This window comes from Egretta garzetta, unplaced genomic scaffold (assembly GCF_000687185.1).
Source record: "Egretta garzetta isolate BGI_Z169 unplaced genomic scaffold, ASM68718v1 scaffold598, whole genome shotgun sequence".
NCBI classification, from domain to species: Eukaryota; Metazoa; Chordata; class Aves; order Pelecaniformes; family Ardeidae; genus Egretta; species Egretta garzetta.
This window is the reverse complement of record NW_009260621.1, coordinates 2188435-2202106: the sequence shown is the minus strand read 5'-3', so window position 1 is coordinate 2202106 and position 13672 is coordinate 2188435. Positions and strand designations below refer to the sequence as shown.

The 13672-nt window shown below is 38.4% G+C and overlaps 1 protein-coding gene across 1 annotated transcript in view; it reads right to left on the bottom strand.

Annotated features, from left to right (window-relative positions):
• Positions 1-13672, bottom strand: part of DNM3 (dynamin 3) — a 144297-nt gene that overhangs the window by 128634 nt on the left and 1991 nt on the right. Inside the window, exons 3-6 of the mRNA XM_035900753.1 lie at positions 4370-4519; positions 2396-2599; positions 1738-1836; positions 659-819 (exon numbers count right to left, since the gene is read on the bottom strand). Of these exons, the coding sequence (XP_035756646.1) occupies positions 659-819; positions 1738-1836; positions 2396-2599; positions 4370-4519 (614 nt within the window). The remainder of the gene's footprint in view (positions 1-658; positions 820-1737; positions 1837-2395; positions 2600-4369; positions 4520-13672) is intronic.

Here is a 13672-nt window from a genome sequence, read left to right as displayed (position 1 = left end):
AGTCACAAATAAATGGCATTAGCATTCTTTTTGAGCAAGTCCAGAGCATGCCATAAACTGGCTGTCAAGTTACAACTGCAAAGTCACTGTAGCAAGAAATTAAGCAGGCCAGCCACTTAGTTTCCTATCTTAATCAATAACTTTTCTGCTGTTTCCAGCTGCTGTCCAAAACGAACAAAGCCAGACTGACCTGGTCTTTGTCTATTCCAGACCAAAGGCTGCAGTTTGACAGTGAACTGGAGAAAACACTATCAAGTTTGATTCGTGGGAATGCCAACAACACTGGTCAGCTGATAAACTGAGTTTCCAAAAAAAAAAAAAAAAAAAAAAAAAAAAAAGAACCACCAGGAATTTTAGAGAGGCAGGCATGACTTGATATTGTCCTCTTCAAACTTCATTAGGGTCACATGCTATTCATAGCTGGTGCTATGGTAAGGGCAACACCCAAAGACAAAGTGAGAAGAATTACATATCTCATAGTAAGTGTTTGTATGATACATGTAATACACAGCTTTGCTAATTACACTGTGAAAACTGAAAGAGTTAAAAGCAGGAAAGAATAAATGAGGTTCGCTGACCAACATTCATTTTACTAAAGATTTTGTATTGGTCCTGTCATTATAAAGCTGCCTTTCACCACAAAAGCTTCAGGTTTTACCTGGTTTAGAACTTTTTGGAGATATGGTGTTCCCATCCGATCTGCCATGTGCCTATATGCTGGGTGGGAAAGAAAGAATTTCCTTTCTGCTAGAAGAGCTGCCTTTATGTCCTTCTTCCCATCAATGTCTTTCTGGCTTCTGTTTACAACACCAATGTAGCCTAAACCAATACAAAACCAATGGGTAAGTCAATGCAACAATTGCCTGAACTACTGAATTCATATTAAATAGAACCAGACCGCCTCAGTTCAATCAAAGCTTTCCGGTTTAGGCATTTCAGGTATTGTTTACAAGCACTATAATGACCTTAACAGTGTCTAAATTGTTCATCCTGTTTACATGTAACAGATATACTTCCTTTTAAATCACTGATTCCAATACAGAAATATCTGAAACTTTGATGTACCCCACAGAAACCACTTCAAAAATAAAAAGAAGGAAAAAAAAACACACAAAAGAAAAATCGAAACTCACACCCAGGTCTTCATAAATAAATGATACGAGATTAGCAAAATACAGGAAAATTTATTCTCATTTGCTGGACCAACATGCTCCATAGGAGGAGATGGTGGTCTCATCAATAAATTGTAACTAGAATCAAAATTCTTAATATTGTTAACAGTGTGAGCAACTGTGACGGTAGCTGCCAGAACAATCACATGGAAAATTTCTGGAAGGGGTCAAAACTTGGTTTACAGTGAGATTACCAAAACTCTGATGCTTGCTTCTGTCATATGCAAAGAAAAAAAAAAAAAAAAAAAAAAAAAAAAAAAAAGATTCCTTTGTTACATGGGACAGCAACCTGGCATAGAAAAGAAAACTGGCGATCAACTTGTGCTGACATTTATTGTTTCCTCTGGAAAATGCAGTGTATTTTCCAGGTCCAGGAAAAAAAAAAATTTTTACTTGCAGGATATTTTTAGCACAGCCCCCTTTTATGTTTGCTGAATAGATAATAATAAAAGCTAGGAACTCATCAAGTCCAGCGTAACCTTTGATTCACCTCCAGGATTCTGAAACACCCTTATCCAAACCACCTTCTGGATTGCAAAGAATATAGGCAACTGAACTTTCTCACCTCTACGAAGAGGGAGCAGCTTGTTTTCTAGAATTTCTCTTGCATCTGTTCCTTCATCCATCAGATCCAATTTTGTGATCACACCGATGGTCCTAAGGCCTGACCAGGGTGGAGGCAGGAGGAAAAAGATAGGAAAGAATCATTTATATTCAGGAAGAACAATTACATCTAACAATTATATAACAACAGATATAGGAATTCCACAAAGCATGTATCACACAATATCAGCTACAACTGCAAGTTATGGTATGTCTAGAAAAGGGGTCATCATTGCCAGTGCTGAAATGTGTTCCTCAAATCTCTTTCACAAGGTCCAACATTCCCATGATATGACTGTATAAAATTTATGATGCAAGTTTCCAGAAATCTCATCAGCACCACAGTCTATTTTGCTAGGTATTACAAAAATTTCTAGATGGGCACTGCCCCACTTGCTTATAAGAGGTAGTGACAAAATTTTAAAAATACATTTACAGCATACATTTACCTGAATTACACTGAGCTAACAGTTAGTGTGGTGTTGAAGCTTGTATGAGCATGTATATATATATACGCACACATTATATTTATTATATATTTCATACAAGAGTTGGGCAACTACTTCTAATTATGTTATTGCACTTGAGAATAAAAAGTGATTACATTCAATCATGCTTACCTTGAGGGTCCACTTCCTTAGCTAACTTCAGTGCATCTGAGTTGGCCAGATCAGTGTTAGCTGGAGTCACAGCCAGTATCAGACAGTTTTCTCGAGAGATGAACTGCATTATCATGTCTCTGATCTGCTGCTCAATATCTGGAGGCTGGTCCCCTACTGGCACTTTAGTAATTCCCGGCAAATCAATGAGAGTCAGGCTTAATACTATACAGAAAACACAGGATCATGAAACTGGTTAGCACGCAAGACTATATATAAAGAGGTCTACACATCTATGACTGCAGACAAATTTTAGTCACATAAAACCCCACATAATTACTGTTATAGGTATATAAATATTGTCAATGGTTCAAACAAAATGCCTGATAATCTGAAAAGTATACTTGCTTCCCTGTTGGTCTTTCATCTCTGGATTTGTTAGTATTATTTAACATTTTTAACATTACAACTGGCATAGGAGAATGATACTTAAACTGAATATCCTTGAAGGCTCTTAGACAAATGAACACAGCTTTCTGAATTTTTTCTACCAACAGGAGCACAGACAACAGACCATTCCCATTGCATCTTTCAAATCAACGCAAAATAGGCTTTTTTTTTTTCCATTTTTTTTTTTAAATACAGTCTCTCTCTGACCATGCTTTCAACAGCGTCTCCAATTAAGAAACTCCCCAAAAGGTCAATTGCTATCTTAACTTATATAGCAAAGTTGTTGTTAAGGGGTTTTGGAATATGTTGTTGTTTTGGGGTTTGGGTTTGTGGTTTTGTTTTGTGGTTTGTTTGGTTTTTTTTACTCTGTAACTTCTTAAGAAAATTAAGAAATGTAAAAAGGTTTATCCATTAAGAAAACCTGTTTTGCTCTGGCATGATTTCCCCAGTACAGACCACAATGCCAACTAGAAGTATTCTAGCTTGTTCAGCCAGTATTGGGGCAACAGGGCATCCTCTAGACAAATGAGAAAAATATGATTCCTAGAAAGGAAACACCAGAAGTATAATTGAGGTCTGGCTAATACAGACAACAGTTGCTGAATAAAAGACTGATCCTAATAAAATAAAGCGAGAGCATTAGGTAGGAAATTTTCACTTTCTCCTGGAGTCATCATGTTTAACAAACAAGCTTTGAGGCAGGGCATTTAGTTCAGCTCCTGTCCAGTTGGCTATGCTACATCTGTATAGCAGAGAAGGCCTCAGGGGCATATGTTTAGAGCCAAGGCTGCTCATGGTATATCAAAGGGAGGTACAGCATCTCTTTAATTCCCTCTCCTCTTTTTTTAATCTTTCTGTTCTTTGATTTGCAATGAAGACATCAGATGAGGTGGTTAGAAAAATAAAGTGTTTCAGCCAAATGTACCACTTTTCTCCTGTATCCAAGACAGATTCAATGCAAAACATTTTCTCTAGACTGCCTTCATTAAATTGGGCAGATGGCAACCAGAGGAACTAACTTTGATCTATACCGGGGGTCTACAATAGAAAGCAGCTTCAAACACCATTATTGTCTACCCAATAGGGCAGGGAGACATAATGACTTTCTAGATCACCAATCAGGGAATCCATCTGGAGGGTAGCAAAAAGAAGTTTTGCCACTGAATCTCCCATCTCCTATTCTTTGTCTTTACTAGTGAGCTACTAACTAATAGTATACTTACTAGGGGAGAGATTGATTTCATCTTGATGCAGAGAGAGAATATTTTTAAATCATGAGAATATTAAATGGGACAGAGAGCCTGCGTTCTGTCCAGCTCTGCTGCCAACAGCTCTCTACCATAGAGTGGTTTCGTAACACAGGAGAAGTTAAGGATTCTTCCAAATATATATCTACTTTTGGTTCAACTCAATCTCAGAAGTTTTTTCACCCCAGAAGACTTCTGATCAAGTAATCAGAATGCATACAAAAGGAGACAGCTAGACAGACAGAACTAAGAAATACATTACATGACAGAAATATAAAAATAAAATTATTTTACCTACCATGTGGAGAATATATTCTTAAATTAATAGGAATTGAAGAAATGCCTTTGTTCACTCCTGTTATTCTATCTGTTTCTACTTCAATTTCCTGACGAACTTCATCAAAATCAGTAAATTTCCTCCCTTTGCAGTGCAGAAATTCAGCATACTCTGTGAGAAACATCAATAACAACTCTGTATTTCACAGGCTTATAGACTTGGACAGCCACTTTCAAGCCCCTTGTATTCTTCAGATGTGTATGCACAAAAGGATGTCATCATGGATATCAGGAAAGCATTATATATGAGCACATGCTATAGATATGATTGCACAGATGAAAACCAGCCTACAACAAGAAAGGGTTAGTTAAAGAGTCAAACTGACTGGATATGATTTACAGCTTTTATCTTTAGCATGTCATCTTCTGGAACAACCTGAAAGATTCAAACAGATACCATTTACATTAATAGAATAAGGAACAGATTGTGAATCAGATTCTGACTTTTCATCTGATTACATTTGCCTGTAATACATCAATAAATTGAAAAAAAGTAATTCAAGTTCCTTATCATGAAAGATTATTAGCATTTGTTTTCAAAAATCTAACAGCCCATGTTACACATTATTTTAACAAAAGAGTTCTGTACATTTTTACAAGTTCATCATGAAAATAAGATCACTTAAAAACATTGTAACGTTTTTAGACACAACTTCTCATTTCCTAAAGAGTTCTTGTGGTCTAAATCCAAACCATGCTTAAGAAGTTTGTAAAAGCTTTTATAGACATAGCTGTGATTTTGCTGAAGTGGGAGGATTTCCAAGTCTTCAATATCATACAACTTGCCCTCTTACCTTAAAAGGGCATCAACCAGGAATCAAGGATAGATACAGCCTTATTTGTTATACTCAAACTTGACACTAGGTCCCTGTTTTGACTCTTAAATCCAAATACTGATACTAATTATTGTATCCTTCTGAATTTCCTGCCCTAGAGGTACGTAACCAAAAGCACATCTTGAATTTTAAAATTTGAATTTCTTCCTTCAAATAGGGCAAAACAGGACACAAAGGTTTATCTCACATAGCAAGGCTGTAATCAGAAACAATGACATACACGGTAAACACAAGATAGAACCTCACATTCTGTCCCCACAAGGTCAAGCAGTAGGACTGGAGAAACGCTGGACAGAGCTGTGTATGTTCATTTCATCCCACCATCAGGGCCTGATTGCAAAATTCTATTCAGGTATTTCTTCCCTAAAAAACATTTCTTGGTAAAAAGCCCTCAGATATCAGGGCAAAGAGCTTGCTTGGTACTCAAAGAAAGAACAGCAGCTCAGGAGACCTGATCCAAGAATATAGATTAATAGAGGGCCTTATGTATCAGTACTGAAGTCCGTTTCCCACAAGTCATTTTATTACTATTGTTGACAGAGCTGTTAAAAAACAAACAAACAAAAAACCCAAACACACACAAAACCATAACAATAGTTAATGCAAGAGAGGAGAGGAAAACAAACACCAACCTTCCTGTGCTACAATACCATAATCCCTCCAGATTCAAAGTGTGAGGGAGAGGGAAACCAACCCTTGTTAAGGCAAAAAAAAAATACATGTCATTTAAAAAAATAAGGGGGCACCTAACAAAAACCTCCATCTTACTTTTGACAACTTAAGAATTCCAGAATATCTTATATTCCTTTTTAGCTTTAGCAGCAAAAGGACAGTGAATGGTGGTTTTGTGTGTTTCATAGTCAACTGTTTATTAAAAAAACCAAAGAATATTCAAATATTTCAAAGTGAATGTTAATATGGCACACAAAATAATATATCTCAGTTGCTCTAGCACATTTGATAAATCACATTTGTAAAATTTGTCATCTCAAAATTGGAAAATTGAAAAAAACAGCAAATAACAGTGGACAAGTGGTTCTTATTTTGTCCCAGTTCGTCATGCACTGCTCCTGGCACAAAATAAAACGTGTTCTTCTTAGTTATTTTTTCAGTGGTTCAACAGATTTTCTCAGAAAAATACTTCAAAATTCAGTAATTAATACTTGATGCCTAGCTGTAACCAGTTGACTGACTCAGCTGATAGTCAAGGAAGCTTTTCCCTTTGTTCCACTTAACACTCAGAAAGAGTCCCTATCTGAAATGGCTTCAAGGTAATTCAGATTAAAATGTTTACTACTTTTTAGCTATGTTAATATTTATCAGTAGCTCATTCTTCCCAGTGACATCTGTGCTCCCACTAGTTCTGAAGGTATAGACTTTACAACGGTTCGTAACCTGTGCTGCCACACACAGCCTACGGAATAAAAATTCAAAGGAACAAGCAGCGCTTTGTTTTGCTCTTTTCAGCCCTTAGCCTGTCCTTGGCAATGATGCCTTTAGCCAGACTGGATAAGCACATGCTTTAATGCAATCTTTAGTTTTCGGCTTTCATACACAGAAGAATACTAGGAAAACATTTCATTTACACTTTTGTGAGAATGGACATGAAGTCAGACAAGAAAATGTGACCCTGCCTAATGTCTAGTTGTCAGACATGTATTTTCTGTATAAAATTGAAGTTACATTAAGAGAAAGAACAAGATCAAAAATTAAAACATTGGCTTTTCATGTAGAATACTCCCCCTCCTCCCTCAAATCATTCAAAGCACCTTGGATAACACAGAATGAAAAAGCTACCAAAGCAATAGTTCTCTTTACTGCACCCAACCACAAGTGTCACGATAAGTGATTATTTCTCTCTTTTGATTAGCCAAATCATACAAACAAGTGTTATGGGAAAACATTTTTGAAAATGCTTCTCATTTTGCTGTGACATATTTCTCCCTATGCTTCTATGTTTTAATCTAGCACAATGTTATATTGTTATTAACAATAAATAACCATTGTTGTTTTCAAACCATTTAAATTACATACACACTTGAGATCTTTAATAAATCTGTCTCTAAGCTAAAGAGAGAAAAGTTAGGCATGCCATGTGATGAGACATGGAACAGCCCTGAGAAATACGTGAGATAATTTAAGAACCCTTACTGAACCCAGGATAAAAGACACCTACCACACCTTTATTTACAAGCCTGCTACCGTGTAACAAAAAAAAAAGTTAGATTGATATGATGTGGTTTTTTCACTTGATGAACGTGTGTTGTTGCTATTCATCTCAAGTACCTTTCAGGTTGTTAGTTAATAACTAGTTACAGATTTATTTTTCCTAAAAGTGAACTTTGACTGATTTTTCTGTCACTTTGCTTTATTATTTTTTTGAAGATGGGCAAGTATAGAGTAATTTTCTGGTCTTTCAATGAGGGGATTTCATCTTTACCGATGTCACTGAGCATCAGCCTGGGATCAGGGAAGCAAAACCTTCCAGGCAAAACTGCTTGTAAAATCAAGCATTTTTAAGTACAATTCGTTTGTCCCAACATGAGCTGAAGCTCATACCCCATTTGAGGGTGGTGATGGGAGAACTGGCTGAGCCCTTGAACCCATGCTGCCAGATCTCAGCAGTCACTGCCGATCAGCTCAGGTTACTCCAGGCACTGTTACTAGTACACACAGAGATGGCAGCAAGGAAGATTTGCAGTCTCTGCAACCTTACACTAATAGCTAAATTCAGGTTTCAAACCAGCAGCGCTATCCCTCTTCCAACACATTAGTCCTATTTGGGTGATGAGTTTTTCCTCTGTCTCAGGAAGGGGTCATCAGTCACTACCACCTTTTCCCCATGGTGATGTCTTTTTCGCTTTTGGGGCACGCACCTTCCACATCTTTACTGGTCTCTACAGCATCCCTGCTTGTCATCTGAATGTGTAGCTGCCAGAGAGCGGGATCCAGAAAACAGCAGCCACTGTCTTCCTTTGCTCCCTGCAAAGTGCCCAGTCTCTCCCCTACTACTGGCACTGTGGCACCTTTCTAGTTTTTGTCATTGAAGGCCTCCAAACACCTCAGAGATCATTTGTGTTAGCTGAAATACCAATTTTTCATTTACTGTTAGAGGATTGTTTTTGCCACCAGATGGCAATAAAACATGGGTATGCTTGAGGAGCAGTCTCACAACAAAAGATACTTGCATTAAAGCTCAGCAACTTCAATAGAAGAGAGCATCTGCAAGAGTTCAGAAAAAAAGTCAGAATGTCTTTTGAACCTTATGGTGATTTACTTTCCACTTAGTGTTCTAATTAACATAACTGGAACAATTACGGGTATTGTACATATGACTCATTCATCTAAAAATGTCCACCTCAATAATGATTTTCAAAATATGTTAATCTGCCACTTCTTCAGCAAAGAGACTGAAGCAAAAAAAATTATCCAAGTTATGAAAATAACCCTCCTAGAGCCAAGCTATTCTAACATGTAAATAAAAAATAACAGGATTATATAGTAGGCAATGTATTTTTAACAAACAGAAGACCTACAAAAGCTTCACCCAAAACCTAAGTACATTTTTTGTTGTCACTGCTGTTTAAAAAACATAACCCACTTTAAGAAATCTAGATAATTATTTCTCTTCCACAGGCAGAAAGAAGGCAAGAGGAAGAACAGATTGCCTAAGGTTATACAGAATTTGTGGCAACAGAAACAAAAAAAAAAAAAACCACCCAGAAGAAAAAGTCCAACCCACCTCTCAAGACCTTCTCAGGTGTTTCAAGTCATTACCTTCCCAAAGCTTACTCAGCAGCACCATTTAAAAGTATCTATTAACTCCTACAAAAAGTATTTAATCTTACTGATATATTAGATCAAAGAATCACCAAGCTAGGAAGTATACTGAAAATTGTGAAACAAAAACCGAATGTTTAAGAAATAGGTTTTAATATATAAATTAAGGCATACTAACTCAAAGGAAGAAAAACCCACAAGCTCACTAGCCCTCCTTTAAGAAATTATGGTAACACATGACAAATTGCTATAGGTTAGCATGCTTACTGGCAAAACTTGAGAGAGAAAATTAAGAGTTGAAATGGAACTAAGCTATCTTATGCAGAATTCAGTTATATTGCTCCAGGAGTACTGAATGCTAATGCAGCCTTAAAATTCTTGTCCCAAGGTCAGCTGTGTGCCAACACTTAACATCTTAAAGACACACAGGGAAAAATCCTTCTAAAAGCACAACTACAGGAACACATAATGCATTCCTCCTCCTGAAAAGGAATCATGAGTAAGAAAGTGAGAGACCAGTACTCTATGCTCATTGATAACTACTGAAATATCACAGCACTTTGGCATTTAAAACAAATGCTGCCTAGTAAGAACGAACAAGCTCCCTGTATCTTATGCAGCAGCAGTCAAATACTGAAAGAACCGGTATGTCTTTTGCCTGAATTTAGACATCAGACTCTCACAAAATAAACTGCCCTCCCATCCAACCTCTCAGCCAGGAAAAGAGTATGTAGAATTCCTCCCATGTACATCCTCTGAATGGCTAAGCTAATTTATCGCAGCTGTCTTGCCTGCTTGTAAAACCTGAAGTTTACCATCAGACAGCCTCCCAGCTAACAGCACCCTGTCCACACCTGTGCCTTCTAAAAACTCACTGAATTGTATCTTCCCAAGTGGGACTATTTTCTCCAAAACCAATCTCTTCTCTGAGCTCCTTCAGAGATTAGCAAAAATGAAGGCACAAGAATCTTGTTAGACCTGATACTAGACATACCCAATGCTGTGGAATTGCCCAGGGACAAATGCAAACCAGAGAGAAAAACATCAAGCTGGATTTGGATTGCTTATCATGCTTTATGTCAGATGGGAACTTTTTTTTTTTTAGTTGTGACTTCTGGGTGGGAAACAAAGGTGCTCAACCAGAATTTAGGTCTGTTTATTACAGAACAAAGACTGCATGCTTATTTGGTTCAATTCTCTCTTTCAGCAAGATGTCGTATAATGCCATTTTTCTTCAGTAGAAGAAGAGCAACTGAACTGAAAACATGAGATTAAGAATGAAAAACTGTGACCCTACCTACAGGACTGTCAATGGACTACTTCGAGACAAGTAACAAGTATCAGCCTCTCACTGCAAGAAGAAAGCCACCTCGGAGCCCCAGAATATTTACAAGATGGAGATTTTTTTTCACCTCTCTCTTCTAGCCAGTCTAGTAATTTAGTGGATACAGGCCACATTTACAATTTCATTTGAAATGCAGCTGGGCAGTCCCAAAAAAGACTCAAAGTAGGATAGTCAAGAACAGGTCAGAGTCCTTCAGAGGACTGTAAATTATTTTTGACAACCATATTTTAACTTATTCTATGCTACTAGTTACTTCACACATTATCACACTTAGAAGAAAATAGTCACAACTACTAAAAACTGGCTTGTCACTTAAAACATTTAATTAAAACCTTTAGTTTTGCCTCCAAGATTTCATCAGAGTGCAGCACTTGCATTGATGTGGAAGTGCAAATTGTGTAAGGCCGTTTAGGAATTGTACTGTTCCCACCAAAAAATATTCGTTATTAAAGGCTGCACCCTTCCATGCCATGTCCAACCCTAATAATGAGTGGTCAAAGTTTCCTCTTGTGTTTGCTCAAATACCTCAGCTACCAGTCTTTATCCCTTAGTGCAATGACTCAAAAGTTAAATGAAGCTTTAACCTCCTCTGTCAATCAAATCCACATTACAGAAAGATTCTCAGCCAGTTCCAAAGTGTTGCTAAAATATCTTGCAGCCATCTCTGCATGCCAATATAGAAAGTGCCCTCTCCTTCCCAAGGAATAATGTAAGATTAAGAACAGTTATTTTCAAAATAAGAGTCAAGAAAGATCCTAGGATTAGAGATCAGTTAAGCTTGCTACAGCAGTTAAGAACCTGATACAGTCCTCTAATTTCTTTCTATAACATTTTAGGTAATTATGGACTTGATAAAAATCAGTCCAGCATCTGCTTCCTGTAAAAGAACACTGTGCTTCACTAAGCAGTTTTCTTTATTTTCTTCTTTTAAAATTAGTTCAGAAAGATAAAGGTGGCTTAAAAGATAAAGTTCTTCGGAACTTCACCACCAAAAACAACAGTGGAACAAAGTTTAAAGAAAGTAACAAAATAATTAAAGCTTGCGTTTTAAAGGTCTTGGCATGTAATCCCAAACAGGATTCTCTCAAGGGGAGAAATGTCTTGACATCCAGGAAACACAGAATTACACTGAAGCTCAGTTCTCCAGAATTTTTAATTTTTTGTTGCGTTATTTAAGTTATAATGAAGAACTACTTTTCAGCAGAGAAGGTACCTATATGAAAACCTAGAGGCCTACCTAAACCTAGTAATGCTATGTGAACCTATTAATGGGGAAAATACCAAAAAGAGAGAAGCCCTTTCATTACCCCCTTAACCAAGGGACAGTGATGATTTTACAAAATGGGATAATACAGACCAGTCGGGGCAAGTTTAGAATGGATGTCTAAGAATAAGTATTTAACCACTTGAGGTTAGAGTGTAAGAGTGTACTTTCTAATTCATACGTCCCTGCAGTTTACTCATTGTATTGGGTTTGTGTGGCAATGTTTTGGTTGCAGGAGGGAGGTTAGAGGGGTGGCTTCTGTGAGAAGCTGCTAGGAGCTTCCCCCGTGTCCAACAGAGCCAAAGCCAGCCAGCTCCAAGGCAGACCTACCGCTGGCCAAGGCCAAGTCCATCAGTGACAGTGGTAGCACCTTTGGGATAATGTATTTAAGAAGGGGTAAAAAAAAACCCCAGTGCAACTGCAGCCAGAGAGAAGAGTGAGAATCTGTGAGAGGAACAGCCCTGCAGACACCCAGGTCAGTGCAGAAGGAGGGGGAGGAGGTGCTCCAGGCACCAGAGCAGAGATTCCCCTCGAGCCCATGATGAAGACCATGATGAGGCAGGCTGTCCCCCTGCAGCCCGTAGAGGTCCACGAGGGAGCAGATACCCACTTGCAGCCCAGGGAGGACCCCACGCTGGAGCAGGTAGATGCCCAAAGCAAGCTGTGACCCCATGGGAAGACCACGCTGGAGCAGGCTCCTGGCAGGACCTCTGGACCCATGCAGAGAGGAGGCCAGGCTGGAGCAGGTTTGTTGGCAGGGCTTGTGACCCCACAGGGGACCCATGTTGGAGCAATCTGTTCCTGAAGGACTGCACCCCATCGAAGGGACCCACGCCAGAGCAGTTCATGAACAACTTCAGCCCCTGGGAAAGACTCACACTGGAAAATTTCATGGAGGATGGTCAACCGCGAGAGGGACCCCATGCTGGAGCAGGGGAAAAGTGTAAGGAGTCCTCCCCCTGAGGAGGAAGGAGCAACAGAGACAACATGTGATGAACTGACTGCAACCCCCATTCCCTGTCCCCCTGCACTGCTTGAGGAGAGGAGGTAGAGAATTTGGGAGTGAAATTGAGCCCGGGGAGAAGGGAGGGGTGCAGGGAAGGTGTTCTAAGATTTAGTTTTTATTTTCTCATTATCCTACTCTGATCTGATTGGTAATAAATTAAATTAATTTTCTCCAAGTCAAATCTGGTTTGCCCATGATGGTAATTGGCGAATGATCTCTCCCTGTCCTTATGTTGACCCACAAGCTTTTTGTTATATTTTTTCCCTCTTGTCCAGATGAGGAGGGGAGTGATAGAGGAGCTTGGTGGGCACCTGACATCTAGCCAGGGTCAACCCACCACAGCCATTTTGTTAGGAATGCCAGCACAGAGCTCAATTCTCTTCTTTCTTCTGTTCTTATATGGTGCTGGGAAAACTAGATGAAGATTCTCTATAGCTAGGCCATATTCATGCATTTCTGCATGCTCTGTTAGAGATCAAAAGCCAGATATGTAGGAATGGCAAGTGTTTGTAACTCCAACTAAACCAAACTTGATCTTTTAATCATATATAAAGTACTCTAAGCGTATTACATGCTTGAAGATCCTAAAGTTTCTAAGCTGAGCATACAGAAACACTTGATTCCAGTTTTTCCTTTCTCGTCCACAGTACAAACACTCTATTTCATAGAGGCATTGAAAATATTGATGTGCTTTACAAGCAGTAATTTGGAAAAAAACCCACAGCCTAAGCAGACTGAAGGCTACCTTCCTACTGAACAACGAAAAGACCTTCTAAGAAAAAAATACACACAAAAACTTAATTACACCTCACACACAGGGACAGACTAAAGTTCTACAGGCAGCTTCAATTTTGTTTCTTCCCCAGTTTCATCATGTTCTATAACTTAAAGAGCACTTTTTATTTTTAAATTCTGGTTTGGATGTTATTTCTTTTTACTATTTTAAGTAGAAGTCAATAGTAAACCCATTATTTTGTTGGTTACACTGGTTTAGAAGCAACAACAAAAAAACTTGAGTGATAGAAAACCGCAGC